Here is a 16,082-nt window from a genome sequence, read left to right on the forward strand (position 1 = left end):
GTGACTGATGACACAAAGTTTTTGTGGAGTCACAATGCAGTCATATGTTACCCTGTTTCCTCATATATGATGTCTGAAATGTCTAAACCTCTGAGCCATCTCTCCAGCCCTGAAAAACCCTTTATAATCAAATTGTAAACATAGGTGTTTCCCTGAGTTCTGTTAGCTGGTTAAGCAAATGAATCCAGTCTGAGAAGGTGGTGAACCCTGACCTCTGGGCCATGGGTCATGTGTAGCCTGGGCTTGAGGTTGGCATCTGAAGTGAAGGCGTCTTAGGAACTGACTGTCTTCCAGTAGATAAGGTTGCAGTGTAAGTGGACCAGAGACACCTAGCTAGTGTCCACATACACAAATGCATTTGCATGTGACAGTACTATTGGAGAAACTGAGGTTGGGTTTTTCCTTAAATGGATCCAGGCATTGAACAAACTATTGTCCCTTGAGCAGGTCAGGTTGTAGCTGAGTCATGGGAAGCCCCTTCTGCCCAGGAGGACAAGACACAGCTGTCCTCAGAGTTGAGTAGTGCTCTGTGTGACTCCCTGCCTGTAACTCTCACCTTAGAAATATGGCTGGGCTGAGGGTTCCCCTAATTCTGAGAGGTACAAGACAAGACCTTTTAAAGATATTGCTTTGTGTATGTGTGTTTTCCTGCATGTTTGTACAATTCATGAGTGCAGTGCCCCTGTTGGCCTCTAGAGGGCATCAATCACATCCACTAACACAGGAGTTCTAGACAGCTGTGAGCCATGATATGGGTGCTGAGAACACAACCTGAGTCCCCTGGGTCCAGTGTTCTTAGACAGCTGAGCCCATGCTCCAGCCCCACCTATGACTTTCAATGGTTCAGAGGTCACATGCGTGGCTTGGAGCTGCTCTAGCCTGTGACATTAGTCTTACTGGGGTATAGGTGGGTCTTTTGAGTCATGGAAGGATCAGTACCTGCTCCCTGTGTCTCCTGGCGTTATGGTGGAAGGCTCATCACTGGCTAGAGTTCAGGAACTTGTTGCTTATGACCCACTGTGGTTTATCCAAGTAGAAGACACTGCCCCTGGTGTGGCCCTGGTGTGCCAGGGAGGGGCTCCTAACGCAGACTGTCCTGCTGACGCCCTCCCTCAGAAAGACAAAGCAGCCTTCTGTATGGAAGGAAGTGTCTCCTGCAGCTGAGAAAATCCCCCTCACTTTTCCAGTGACATCAGGCTGTAAACTTCCTGGCTGTTTCTCATGGAGCTCTCCAGAGGTATAAGTGAGAGGTGTTTAATTTTTAATGTGGGGGTTCCCCTTGGTGTGGGCAAGGACAGGTTCGTTGCTAGGAGGCCTGGCTCGGACTCTGCCTAGGACCTGGATGTTCTGCAACTTGGATCCTTTTTAAAAATAAGTTCTCCGTATCTTCTTCTACCTGTGATGATGACAGAGTTCTCATAGCTAGTCAGGCGGCTGTCTTTAAGAATGCCCACCCTTCAGGTCCTGGAGCTGCTGGAGCTGAGATTTGCTGGTATGGGAGCTGGTGTCTGACTTTGAGAGCCATAGACATGTACTGGGAGATGTGGGTCTGCTCTTGAGGCTGTGGTGGAGTAAAACCCTAAGGTGTGTTTGTGAGGAACCTCAGCTAAGTTATTAGAGAATTCAGTCCCCATTTTGTTTTTACCTAGCACTTCCATTTTGTGTATATTAAGTGTTGCACAAATAAGTTTCCTTGTATATATTAAGCATGACACACATAAGTTTCTTGTTTACATTTAGTTTAACACAAATATGTTTCCTTCTGTATATTAAGTGTGACACAAATATTTTTCCTTGTGTATATTAAGAGTGACACACATAAGTTTCCTTTCGTCCTTGACTTCTCCTCCCTGTTATGTCTGCTGGTTTCTAACTCTGCTTCTAACTAGGTGCTAAAAGCTAAAGCCAGGGAGTGCGTTTTAGGTGTGGATTCCCTTGAGCAGTGTCCTCAACCTTCCCCATACTCTGACCCTTTAATACAGTTCCTCTGTTACGATGCACCCATCACAATTGTGTCTGCTATTTCTCTTATTATTCCATAACTGTGACTTTGCTACTGCTGTGAATCCTAATATAAATATCTGATATACAGGATATTGGTTATGTGACCAAGGGCATGTTGACCCACAGGCTGAGAACCAGTGACCTAGAAACCCTAGGAAAGGTGGATTCGAGTCACAGTAGCAGACTCCTCACATCCCCAATGGATGAGCTTCCATATCACTTGGTCTACTAAGCGTGTTTGATGAAGGCTGCCATCAATAGGACTCCCATGTGGGATGGGCCTCTGCCATGTCCACTGTGTCCCAGCTGAACAGAAACCTAAGAATGTTTCTTACAAGGAAGCTGCTGTGTCAGAACCTTGAATGGAATGTAGTTTCTCGTCCTCCAAAAGCCTCAGTCAAACAAACAAGATGTGTCATACTGTGTCCTTGTCATCAGCTAGCCAGAAATTGTGACGAGGGAGAAGAAGTCCTTCTAGTCCTGAGCCTGGAGAGCCCAGGATCGAGAGGGCTGCACTACAGGGCACATCAGAGAGGTTTAGTTCCAAGCTCTGGGAAGAGGGGTCTGTTGCCCTATTAGAAGGCAGGCTTGTGGCTCTGCATATTCAAGTTGAAGGCTTGCTGCTCTGAGCTTTACCAGTGGGCCCTGTACTTGGCAGCTCTTGTAGCCTGTGGCCTCTGCTGCTCATGGTCAGGTCTTGAATAGGCCTCAGGTCCTGGGATGCTCTGCTCCAACAGCAGTTTGTCATCTCGGTCTAAGGCATAGAGTGTTGGGACCCTTGCTTGCCTTTGGGAGGCCAGCATCACAACTTTCCATCCTGCAATTTGGAATCCCTGGCTGCTAAGGCTTGGCAGCTCCTGCACCTCTTCCAGTGACCAAAGCCTTCAGCTGCTCACAGTCTTTGTCATTTTTGCCACCTCTGCTCCCCAGCACAGTCCTTTGATGGTACTCCCTACTTCCCTTCCTGCTGCTGCTGCCTTTGCCATTGTTACCACTTTTCTCTTTATGCTTAGCCCACCTTCACAATAGAGACCAAAAATAAGCTAAAATGGGCCAGTGAGATGGCTCAACAGATAAACATGCTTAGTGCTAAGTCTGACGACCTGAGTTAATTCCCCGAGGATGCACATGCTGGAAGGACAGAACCAACGCTTACATCTCTCTTCTATCCACCATTCAAACTAAGGACACTTGCTTACTTCATTTGCCTTAGTGGCTACAGAGGGAACTCTGGGAAGGACCTGCCTTCATGGAAGGCCATTCTCTTTGTTCCTAGCTGTGTGCTTTTACATTTTCCTCAGCCTGCTGTCCCCTTGACTTTCTTTTGCCTGCTTGCCTTCCGTTTTGATGGAATCTGTTGTAGTGAAATTTGTTGACAGTACCCCTCACGGGATAGCTGTTCATATAGCACTTTTATGTTCAGTTGTGCGGTCCTCAGGAAGGCCTTACTAGCTAGCACTGCCAGCAGTGTGTGCAGGGTTGCCGGTTCTTCTTGCTCGACAGCACTCGCTCTCCTCGGCCCTCCACCGCAGACACTAGGGATTGAACCCAAGCCTCACGTGGGCTTGGCAGGGCTCTGCTCCTGACCTCTGTGCCCTGCTTCTCAAGGATGTTCCTTCCTAAAGGCTCTTTAGGCTCTTGCTAGCCATTCTCCCTGGGGTGGTGCAGCCAGTGGGCAAGAGTTCTCTTTCCTGGTCATTTGTGTAATTTGTGAAAACATTCATTCACATTTTAGCTCTTGTTAATTTCATTTTTGGTGTTTGTAGAATCATTGTATATTTTGGATATTAATCTTTATTTAAGAGTTATTTGTTCTATGAGTTTGAATGTTTTCCTGCAAGAGGGTATGCAAGTATTGCCCAAGACGGCCAGAGAGGCTGTCAGATGCCCTCGGACTGGAGGTATAGCCCGCTGATCTGTCATGAGGGTGCTGGGAATTGAACCCAAGGTCTCTGGAAGAGCCATTGAGTCTTCCCTCTAGTTCTGAAGGCTATTAATCTTTTTAAATTTTGTATGCATTGTTGCCAGGTGGTAGGTGTGCACACCTTTAATCCCAGCACTTGGGAGGCAGAGGCAGGTGGATCGCTGTGAGTTCGAGGCCAGCCTGGTCTACAGAGTGAGTCCAGGACAGCCAGGGCTACACAGAGAAACCCTGTCTCAAACAACAAAAACAACAATAACAGTTGCATACAGAATAAAACACTGAACTTCCTGGTTCTGCTTCATGCATTCATAACATGTATTTTCTTTCCTGATTACGGTCATTTTGACTGTAATGAGATGATTCTTAGTGCAGTTTTATTTGCATCTTTTCTCCTTTCCTTCCGCCCCCTTCCCTTCCCTTCTCTCCCCTCCCCAGGAAGGTCTCAAACCATGTAGCAAAGGATGATCCTGAGCTTTTGGTCTTGGGCTGCCACCTCCTAAGTGCCTGGATTACAGGTGTGGTTGCTGCCAACCTCGCTTGATTTCCATTTACTTGGTAGCTAAAGGTGATGGACACTATTATACATTTATTGGCCATGCATACTTTTTTTAAAAATTAAAATTATTACTCTTAGGTGTTTTTGTTACTGTTTGAAATGAGTTCTTTCTATGTATACTAGGCTGAAAACCCTTCTCCCTCAACTTCCATGTCCTGGGATTGCAGGTGTGTGTCTGTGCACCGGCTGTTTTTCACTGTATTTAGTTGAAAGTTTTCTTTTGTTGTTGTATCTTTGAATGGGCTTGGTAGTCCTCGACCTCATAAAAAAAATTTAGCAATATTCTTTCTTTTTTAATGTTTCTTAAATTTTGAGAATTGAATCATTTATTCTCTAAATGCTTTGTGAAATTAAGGGAAAAACGTCATCATGCCTTTGATTTTTTTTTCTAATTATATAGTTTTCTAATTATATATATGGGTGGCCTGGAGCCTGCTATGTTTATGGGAGACTTTTAACTTCCATCTTATTTCTTTTTTATTTTTTATTACTGGTATGTTTGTTTCTTTTTATTCTTTTTGGTCAGATTGCATTTGTCTAAAAATTTGTGCATTTCCTTTAGCTTTTCCAGTTTGTTAACCAAGTAATTTTTGTAACATTTTCTTTTTTAAGTAGATTTATTTTTGTTTTGTTTTGTTTTTTGAGACAGGGTTTCTCTGATTAGCCTGCTTTTCTATAAGCAGTTGGACACACACAGAGTGAATTCCAAGACAACTCTTAGGAGGTCTGTAGGAGGACCTTGTATAGCTAGACAGCGAGAGGGACATCCCAGCCACGTGCATGTGCATGGGAAGAGGCCGTGGCCTCGTCTACAGCACTGCTCCTCATGGTTTGCGCAGTGGGCATAGGACTGGAGGATCTCATGTTGGGGGTGAAGGCACAAGCACAGTGTTTGGTTCTGATCTCAGCCTTCTCTGCCCTTTAATTGCTGGGCAGGGCCCGGAACTCCCTTGAGGCTCTACCTCTGTCTCGGCCACCCTCCTACTGTCTGTAATCTAAAAGAAACTGATCCATCAGCATCCTCTGCCCACTCACTGTTTCCTTTTGCTCACAGACGGATACTACGGCCTCTGTAGCCCAGCTCCCTAGGGGCAGATGAGCAGTGATGTGCGTGTCCACTCCTGGCCTTGCTCCTACCACCTGGACGTTGAGAAGCGATGGGTTCCCGGGAAACTGACATTGACACCTCACTCACTGAAGTTCAGTGCAGACAGAACTGAAGAGGTCCTTGTCGGCCTGCCCCTCTCCAGCATCACTGAGATCAGGAAGGAGGCTTCTCTCTTTCTCTTCAGTGCCATCACCATCCTGGAGAAGGGCCAGGCCAAGCACTGGTTCAGCTCACTGCGGCCCAGTCGCAATGTGGTCTTCAACATCATCGAGCACTTCTGGAGGGAGCTGCTGCTGTCCCAGCCAGGCACTGCTGCCAACACAACCTCCCCCATGAGCAGGGGGCAGGAGCTGGTGGGACTGATGGCTACTTCCCAGAGACGCATGGAAGACACAGCGAAGGTCCTTCACCACCAGGGCGAGCAGCTGGACAGCGTGATGAGGGGCCTGGAGAAGATGGAGTCAGATCTAGATGTGGCCGACAGGTGGGCAAACGCCAGGGTCTGCTCAGCCTCTGCTGGGAAGGCAGAGCGTCCTCTGGACAACCTCATGGTTAGCTCATTCCCAGCACCTAGTGAAAAGGCTGTGTACCTGCCATGTGCACTGTACTGTAAAGAAAGAACATCCCAGTTGTTTGATTTTGCCATAAAGACTCAGGAGCCAGATGCTGAGGTGAAAACTTGCCAACTCAGAGAGGCAGAGAAAGCACCCAGCTGACCGTCCTATTCAGCTCACATCCTGAAAGCAAAAGCCAGAAACCAAAAGTTCAAAGCCCAAAAAGCCAAAAGGCAAAAGCCCAAGGCCAAAAGCTTGCTAGCTGAGCTGGCAGCCCAAGAGGAAAAGGCCAAAAGCTCTGTCTTAAATACCCTTCAACTCAGAGTCCCTCCTTTCTGTTTAATCCACGTCAAACAAGACCCAGGGTTTTACAGTTTACAATCTCTGGGTTCACAGTGGCATCAAAAATCCTGCAGCAGTGAGCGTGAGACTCATCCTAAAGAGCCGCTGCTGTCATTACCTGGATCCTGTTGGTTCACAAAGAGGAGGGAGGCGAGTGTCCATGCTGTGATGGGCTGCATGAGGGAGGGTCTGGCTCTGTTAGTGCCTGTGCTTCCTGTGTGCTGATTAGTCCTGTCCCCAACTCTCAGGTCATGAGTGTGACCTGTGTTCCCTCCTGGTGGTGATCTACATTGATGGAGACAAATAGGCTTTTTGCTTTTGTTTTCTTTTGTGTGTCTTTGAAGTATGTTTGTGGTCCCTTCATTGCCCTCACTGAGTTTCTCCTTCAGAATCAGCTTTTTTCTCACATCACACTTAAAAAATGTGACCCTTTTGGAGCTCCCGCTTTATGTGTACCTGTGTCCTTTACGGGTGGCCTTGTGTTCGGTCTTCCTTTTGCTTTCATTCTGATCTGTACTTCTTGAGCTTTTATTTGTTAGATTTTAATTGACTCATACTTCAATTCTGCTTCCTGTCTGTTGTGCTCATCTCAGCATTTCACGTGCCTTGTTGTTTTATTTTTTTATTTACCTATTTATTGGTTGTTCAGAACAAGGTTTTATGGTGTCCTGGATGTCCGGGAACTCAGTTTGTAGACCAGGCTGGCCTTGAGCTCATAGAGATCCATCTGTCCCTGCCTCCCTGGTTGCTGGGATTATAGGTGTGCATCACTACTGCCTAGCCTGTTTGTTTGTTTGTTTGTTTGTGTGTTTTTATATTGACGGGTCTCTTCTAAGTTTTCCCTTTTTCTGCATTTCTTTATTTTCTGTGTTTAGTCAGACACATTTGTCCCAGGGTGTCTGTGCAGGAGGACTCCAGGACCCATTGTCAATAAAACTTCATCTCGGGTCCCTGCCTCCCTCCTGTAGTGTGAGCGCTGTAGGCCTTGCTTGCCTTGGAATGAAGGATCCAGCTCCTTCTCCCCACTCCGCCCCTGCTAAACAGTGTCTCCTCTCACGTGCCGAGCCTGGGTGCAAGGTCGCAGTGTCTTCCTCCAAGCCAGCATGCCCTGTCACTGACCCATTCCACCCCTGTCCTTAGCGGTTGCTGGTACCGCCTTTGTGGCTGCACCTAGATTTTCAGCTTCTCCCACCATTAGTGTATAGGAAAGTTTCCAGGCTCTTATGGCTGTCTCTCCCTGTCCTAAGGGAAGCGATTTCAGCTTGCCGTCCATGTACATTACTCCCTGGCCACTCTTCCCAAGGCCCATCTTTAGGAGTGCCCCTTTTCAGCATACCATGTTCAGACTTGTTTTAAATTTTGGTGCTTATTTCTCAGAAATTAAGTTGGAAATGTACTCTTTGTGGGTTTTGCAATTATAGCCCTATTATCCACAGTTGTACTTTCTTGTTTCAGTTACCCGACAGAGTTCCTCTGCAAATATTAGGTAGAAAAGTAGACGTCTTTGATAACCTGTAACGTCAGTGCCACTCGGGGTAGCCAGATTGCCCAAGCCTCTTAGGATGGGAGCAGCTCTTTGGCTTATCTGCACTGTTCACTCCGCATGTCAGTCACTAGCAGCCACTTTGACTGTCAGATGTGTTAGGGGTCTCAGTGCTGTGGTCGGCAGTGTTAACAGTGACCACAGTTAACACGCAGCAATAGCGGTGCCCACAGTTACATATGCCAAGGAGAGGCTATGGAGCAAAGCACCGGAAGATGTTCTGTAAGGAGACTCACATAATTCCTAGTGCAATGTAGTAATATAACGTGGTCTGTAAATAAGTTCATCCTAAGTGTGTGTTTTAGAAAGGCAGCTAATAGAGGGTTTTAAATTATCCTTTGTTTCTGGTGTTCCTCAGGGCCTGGGACCTGTGTTCCCTGTGGGTGATGGGCTGGGACTGTGAAGAGCACACAGCGTCCCCTAGCCACTGTGTGGTGGCATGTGCAGGCTCTCTCAGTGCTTCTTAGGCACGATGGCCTTTGCCATAGGCCACAGTTGGTTAGGGACGTGCTCAGAGAGGCACGTGGACACATCCTCCTCTCTCATCAAGAGTGAGTGTGAGGCAGGCGTGGTCCAGGAGCAGAGACAGCAGAATCCACAGTGTTCAGTGCTGGTGTCCTGTTCTCTCTGGCCCCTGCTTAATTTTGTCCTCAGGATGAACTGGGATAAAATGGATGTGGAGAGTAAACTCTCTCTGTTCCGGGAATGGGGTTTTTCATAACGTCTCCTCTTCTGGTTGACCATGCCATCGCCTGTGTCTGCTCTGTGCACATGGATGCATACTTTACGGGAACTCGGGGATTGTTCAGCATATTTCATAGTCTGCCAAGTTAAGAGTTCTGTTGTTTACTTTTGGTTCCTGTGGGGAAATGAGGCTTAATCTGGACACACTGGATACAGCCAAGCTCCTGTCTTCTCTAGGAAAGGTCAGCAGACGACTCAAGGGGAGTGAGGTTCTGATGGTGCAGGGCCAGTCCCAGTGGAGGCTGGCTCGGGGCTTGGCTCTTCTCTGAGGTCCATTCAGTGGCCCTCCTGCCAGTGCTCACCCTGACAGAGCCATCGCCATCACTATCTCCACCCAGCTCCTGCTGGGGGGGGCCACGCCCCTCCCACTGCTTTTTCCTGCCCTGTTGCCCTCAGCCCCTGGCTCAGCTCTCAAGGACACCTCAGCAGAACCAGAGCTTTTGTACTTTCAATGTTAAAACAGATGTCATCTTGGTGTAAAGCCCCAAGGTGCCAGCCTCTTGTGTTTTCAGTGTATGCTTGGTATCACAGAGCCTATTTCCATGGTAGCCTAGACAGAGGGTATCTGCCCTGTCTGAGAGCAGTGCTCTGTGGTCTGAGGATGTCTGATTCTTTTCCCACCATGGTACCAGTAATGCTCCTCACAGAGAGGGGCCTCCAGCTTCAGAACTGACAGGGAGGGACTTGTGCCTAAAGGAAGTACATGATCTGCTAATGTGCAGGTTTGTTTCCACTTGTTTGCTATGGTATCATTCATAGTAACCAAATAGGAAGTGGCCCAAGTGTCCATTAATAGATGGACAAGTGAAGGAAATGTTAGATATATATAAAACACACAGTGGAACATTACTCAGCAATAAAGAAGGATGAATTTTATCATTGGTAGAGAAATAGAGGTCCTGGGATCAGTGTGCTGTGCTAAGTACCAGAGTCAGAAATACAGAAATGCACTGCATGTTCTTTCATGTGCGGAAGACGGATGTGGCCATGAAAGGTGGCAATAGGATGGTTTGGAAGAGGAAGGAGACCCAGGGGCAGAGAGTGGAGGGACAAAGGAGTGTAATAGTGATGGAGCTGTTGCCTTTCTAGTCATGTGACCAGACACACCTAACTAGATGTAACTCCTGAGAGCATTATGGCTGACAACTTAAGAGGGCACATCCCTTAGTCAGGGAGAGGGCATAGCAGGAGCATCGGGCTCTTTGCATTTCCGTTCCTGGACTCGAGCATGAGCACAGGGGCTCAGGGGCTCTTTCTATGTCTGGGCCGTTGTGAGTAGAGCTGTGGTGAACACTCGGAATCACCAAGACACAGTGATAATGGTCTCTGAATAAAGAATGATCTAGTCAGAGCAGTCAGTGTCCCTCACAGATAAGTGGATAATGAAAACATGGTATATCTATGCAATGAAATGCTGTTCAGCCATGAATCAAATGCAGCTATTTGTAGCCATACAGATGAACCTGGAGGTCGTGATACTCACTAAAGTAACTGAGACACGAAAAGACAAATGCTCTCTGTTTTCATTTGCGGGAAGCTTAAGAAGTGGGGCTGTGCATGTTTGCAGCTTATGCCTAGAGATTTGATGAGTTCATGGGTGGATTCAGAGTCAGAACTCTCCGGTCAAGGCACAGTGTGGGAAGAACACCGTGAGTCATGTGCACATGTTTGCTGTGGCTTCGCTTAGCTGGATCCCCTCTAGACAGGTGTGCTTCCCACCCGAAGCCTCAGGTGTCCACCCTTTGCTCCTTGTGTTCATGAGTGCTTATTGGGAAAGATCGACTATCAAGTGGTAATATGTCTACAAAGAGCACAGCAGTCTTCTGAAAAACAAAGGCAGTAGTCCTTAAAACTGTGTCTGGTTTCTGTGTTTTCTCTGCTCTTTTAGATTGCTGACAGAATTGGAGACTCCTTCCTGGTGGCCGTTTAGCTATAAGCTTTGGAAGACGCCGGCAGAAGCAAAGCCCAAGGAAGTTGTGTCTGAGGCCGCGTGTGAGCCTTTTGGAAAGGATGGGGTTGTGATCAGAGTCCCGGCTGTTGTTTCTCAGAGAACAGAGTCTCATTCCCAGCCAGGAAAGCTCACCGTCCTGGTTTCTGGTCTGGAAATCCATGACTCCAGTTTATTGCTCCTGCACAGGTTTGAGAGGGAGGACGTGGATGACATCAAGGTTCACTCTCCCTATGAGGTCAGCATACGCCAGCGCTTCATCGGGAAGCCAGACGTGGCTTATCGGGTGATATCTGCCAAGATGCCGGAGGTCATTCCCATTTTAGAAGTGCAGTTCAGCAAGAAGATTGAGCTCCTGGGAGACGCCCTAGTGCTCAGGAGCAGAGGCGGGGCTTCTCCTGCAGAGAGTAGCTGCTCCCTTGGGCATGCAGGTGAGCGGCCAGCAGGGCAGAGCGTGTACAGACTTCCAAAATTAGAGCCTCACTCAGCACACTGTGCTCTGTGTTCAACATGCCCGTCAGTCAGCAGCTGCTGGCTCCAGCGCGCAGGCAGTCACGGGCTTGTTCAGCCCTTCCAGACTGCCAACTTACACCTGCCCTTGACAGATAATTGAGTTTCAGAGTAGGGCAGTGCCAGCGCTCGCTTCTTGAATGTCTCCCAAAGGCTTTCCTCTCAGGGTGGCACTGTTGGGGGACAATGTGGCCTTCAGAAGGAAAAGCTTTCTTGGAAGGGCCTTGGGTCATTGGAGGCTTGCCCGCTCTTCCTGTATGCTAGTGATACAGTGAGCAGTTTTGTTCCTGTGGTGTCCAAAACATGAGGGACTACTTGACCTTGGACTGGAACCCTCTAGAACCATGACTTAGGGTAAATCTTTCCTCTTGATAAGTTGATGGCTGAGGTAGTTCCTTGTGGTATAGAAAACTGACTAGGAGAGCCAGAAAGTATTATGAGCCCACTTGGTGTTGCTTTAATAAAATATGAGAAGCTGGGTGTTATATAAAGAAGATATTAGGGAGCTCACCCTTCTGAAAGCTTTTTTAAAGTCCAAACGGAGAGCTCCATTTGTTTGGCCTCTGGCGAGGGCCACAGGGCAGATAGCACAATGGTGAGAGCACTTGATAAGACAGGATGCTGAAGAGATTCATGGTCCAGGCTTGCTCCTTTACAACACCTAGCTCTCTCAGAAACTTACTAGGATCCCATAAGCTCTCCCTAAGACAGTCTCTTGTGAGCTGATGACTCTGCCTAGGCTCTACCCCTCAAAGACAGCACCCCTTCTCACTGTCAGCACCCACACCCACGAGCCCTTGGGAGACACAGAACATATCTGAACAGCAGCAAAGGGTTTTGGGTAAGTCAGCCAAAGGAAGCCTCAAGTCCTCAGCCTTTTTGCCTCTCCTCAGCCTAATTTAGGGAGTGGCACTGTGAGATAGATTCTGGTGTGACCCACATCTACCCTGACCTGTTCCCCACCAGCCTAGCACTGTCGTTTGGCATGGATTTGGGTCTTTCCAGGCACTAGCCCTGTATGCACTGTAGGGGTCTGCATCCTTGAATTCTTGGACACAGAGCTGAGTTTTCAGGTTCAGGTACTGTGCTCTGGGTCCAGCATAGGGTGCTACATTTCAGCGTGATGGACGTGCATTCTTCAGTTGTGTTCAACTTCCCTGGACTAGGGTTCTCAAAGGAAGGACCAAGGTATAAAGGATGAGATGCTGTGATGTGAAGCAGGAAATCTGTCAGTGTGAGAAGAAACTGCCATGCTCAGCCCTTTCAAGGGAGGCTCTCAAGACTAGAGCGTCCAGTGGGCACAGGCAGAGGAGAAGCAAGAGTGGGATCTCTCCTAGTGCAGGCAGAGTAAGGAGATGACGCATGTGGCAGCACACGAGGTTGAGGAGGAGGCTTGTGATGTGGTGGCCACGTGCTAGGTGTCCCAGTGGGAGGATCAGTGAGGGGGAAATGATGTGTGTACACACGTGCCCGCTGGGTTTGGAGGGGCCGGCTTTGGTTAGAGGAGATTATAATATCATGGAATATGGCAGCTATCCAGTGGAGGAAGGAAATGTTGTATGTGTAAATATGTCCATGTATGTGTATGTATGGGGGCTTTAGGTAGGAGACATTATAATGTCTTTTTTTTGTTATTGTTTTTGTTTTTGTTTTTTTGAGACACGGTTTCTCTGTGTGGTCCTGGCTGTCCTGGACTCACTTCGTAGACCAGGCTGTAGACCGCGATCCGCCTGCCTCTGCCTCCAGAGTGCTGGGATTAAAGGTGTCCACTACCACAGGTGGCAGCTATCCAAGTAGAGGGAGGACTGAGGATGTGGCACAGGCCTACAAGTAAGGTAAGTTTCTAAAGAGATTCCTGGAGGTTTTCATGACTTCACTGGGTAGGTGTTTTCCATAACTCCTGAAGTCATAGGCTCACTGAGAGATAGACACGCATCCAGTGGGTCTTGTATGATGGGAGTTCTGCTGAGGACCCTGGGCCAGAAGGCCTAGGCTGGTGCACAAGCTGCCCGTGTTTCGCTGTCCAGATACCATCATCTTTAGGAAGGCAATGATGTGCTTCCTGGTTCTGTTGGAGGGCCCTGCTGCTGAAGGTTGCAGGCTCCATGACCAGACAGCTCTCTGAGTTCAGTGTAAGGTGGAGGACCCCTGTCTCCCAGCGGGGCTTCCTACTCTCTGCTGGTCCTTATTTGGAGGGTGTCCCTGCGCTAGATCCCTGGCCTATCATACAAGTAGCCCCTGACACAGCTTCCTGCAGCATGCCCCCATTATGATACTTAGGTGGTGTGCCCCTGCACAGGCCATAGGACCCTGCTGTTTAATGCGAATGAAGTACACTGTGTGCACCTATTAAAGCACCTCCTGGCTGCTTTCTTTTTCTACATACTCCCCTCACACTTGGAATAAAGTTGATCTGCCGCCCTGCAGCTGGTCCAGGATGTCATTGCATCCTGCAAGGCCTTGCAAGCCCTGTGCTCCGCCTCTGCTGGTCCTGCCCTTCTGGGCTGGTGGCTAAAGGCCCCAGAGTAAAGAGGAGACCCACAGGTTCCCTCTCCTGATCAGTACCCCATCCCAGCAGGCCAGCCCCCCTTATTATATACGCTGGCATCGGGGATGACTTTGTATCCACAGTCTTAGCAAAAGCATGCTGGGATCTGTTACTGGGGACTGTCGTTTGTGAGGGGCACAGGAAAGTGGCATCACAGGACACTATGTGGGATGAATGGAGCCCTTGGACCATGACAGTCCATGCTGTTGGATGTCTCCTGGGACTCCCAGAAGTGTCTGAGTGTGCTTGGTGCAAAGCACTACCTCATTTCTAGTGCATGGGTGTGCCTTCCAGCTGGCTGGTCTGGGCAGGAAGCTCACAAGTTCTGAGATTTAGTGGGGAAGATGGCTTCCAAGTAGGTGGGAACTCAGTGGTTTTCTTTGCCACAGCTTGGTGGGTGGGTGGGCACCTTGCCCACACCTTCATGTGCTGCAGCACTCAGCTAGCTTCTATCTTACCACTGGGGGGGGGAAGCTGTGTAGGTGGAAGGCAGCCTTGGCTGAGGCCCCTGGCCCCAGCTTCTCTGAAGGTGTGCTGTGTGCATGCGGCCACACGGGGGCAGTGTTGGTGCATGACAATCTTTTGCTGCTGGGAGTTCAACTTTACAGAGGGCAGCTCCCCAGAGACTCTATAGTGAATGCTTCCTGCAGACCCCAGAGGCTGCCTGTATCAAGGGCCCAGGCCAGGAGAGCAGGAAGATTAACCATTTGTCTCTGGGAGACACAGCTCGATTACTGCATCTAAAGACGTGTGAGCTTAGAGTCATTTCAGATTTGCAGTGATGAAGGTCTGAGGATGGTGCAGGTCAGGGTCTCTTGTTTGTAGTCACGTGGTAACAGGGGCCTCAGGCTCTGAGTTTCAGATCATGGAATATTTGTGAATAATAATAAAATCATGGAGCACAAGTCTACACGTGAGAATCACTGCTCTTCATGCCTGTCTGATGCACAAAGGCCAAGGGTGATTTTATACATTTTCTTCAATGATTTTGTCTCAGGCAGTGTCAGAGTGTCTGGAGTGTGCAGCATATGAACTCTGGATTTTAGCGTTAGAGTGCTATGCTGCCCCAACCCCACATCTGCTCAGTCATCACCTTCTAATGTTACTGTGACTCCCTGTAATGTGCAGGAAACACCCATGCCAGGTGCCTAGTCTCCTGCCTCACCTTACCTCTGCTGGCCTCCTCTGTCCCCGGAGCCCCAGGGTCCTGTGATTGTGGCTTCCTGGGCTCCATGGTTCTGACAGTGCCCTGAGAAGGCTGGAGGAGCACTCCCTGCTAGAGGACACGCCATGTGTTTTCATGCTTTGTCTGGGTGAGGTCAGCAATGAGGCTCCTCACATTCTGTAACCAAAGCATGCACAGTGTTGTCTCAGCCATTTCTTTGCTCACTCTGTCCTTGCTGCTTGCTGTTGTCACGTGCCCAGCAGCGCTGTCCACCTCAGGCACTGGGAGCCACCCCCAGAGCCCTGCTTCTGACCCGCTCTCAGCACTTGTGCCTGAAGCCACTCACTACATTCCCAGCCTACAGCACAAGGCACAGTAGAGGACAGATGATGGCGTCTGACCAACCTGATCCAAACAGTCTTTTAAGACAGAGCTTGGAAGCCCTTGAGGGTCCTAGGATACAGGCACCCATCGTAGTCAGGGTTTCTCTTGCTGTGATGTAACCCTGTGAGCAAAGGTGAGTTGAGGAGGACAGGGCTTCTTTTGTGTCCACTCTCATAGAAGAGTTCATCATGAAAGGCAGTCAGGACAGGAACTCAAACGGGGCAGGGTCCTGGAGGCAGGAGCCGTGCAGAGGCCATGGAGGGTGACACTTCCTGGTTCTTCCTGTGTTTGCTTAGAATTCTTTCTTTCTTCTATAACCCTGAACCACCAGCCCAGGGTGGCTCCACCCACAATGGGCTGGGCCCTCCTTCATCCATCACTAATTAAGAAAATGTCCTAGAGCTGCCTCCAGACCAATCTTCCGGAGGTGTTTTCTCAATTGAGGTTTTCTCCTCTCCAATGACTCTGACTTATGGCAAGTTGACATAAAAACTAGCCAGGATGGCACCTCAAGGATGCAGTCACTGTGCTGTTTGACTGAGCTCTCACAAGGGGTCGCTGGTCACACAGACCCTGCATTCTTCCTGATGGTGATGTCTGGGCCCGAGGGCAGCATTTGTGGGGATACAGATGTGGGTGGCACAGTGAAGGATGATGCTCCTGGGGTGCAAAGACTGGTCCTCGAAGTTGCAGTGTGCTCATCTGGGTTGGCCAGGAAGCTGGTTAGGGAGAGTTGCTTGGCCCTCAGGCAC

At 48.9% G+C, this 16,082-nt stretch overlaps 1 protein-coding gene across 2 annotated transcripts in view; it reads left to right on the forward strand.

Moving 5' to 3' along the window:
• LOC311586719 (synaptosomal-associated protein 47-like) overlaps positions 1-16,082 on the forward strand; it is a 34,860-nt gene that overhangs the window by 4,001 nt on the left and 14,777 nt on the right. For both annotated transcript variants that reach the window (XM_084762849.1, XM_084762850.1), the window contains exons 2-3: positions 5,539-6,076; positions 10,664-11,154. In XM_084762849.1, coding sequence (XP_084618975.1) covers positions 5,580-6,076; positions 10,664-11,154 — 988 coding nt within the window. In that variant the 5' untranslated portion in view covers positions 5,539-5,579. The remainder of the gene's footprint in view (positions 1-5,538; positions 6,077-10,663; positions 11,155-16,082) is intronic.

This window comes from Acomys minous (genome assembly GCF_964271855.1).
Source record: "Acomys minous genome assembly, chromosome: 16".
NCBI classification, from domain to species: Eukaryota; Metazoa; Chordata; class Mammalia; order Rodentia; family Muridae; genus Acomys; species Acomys minous.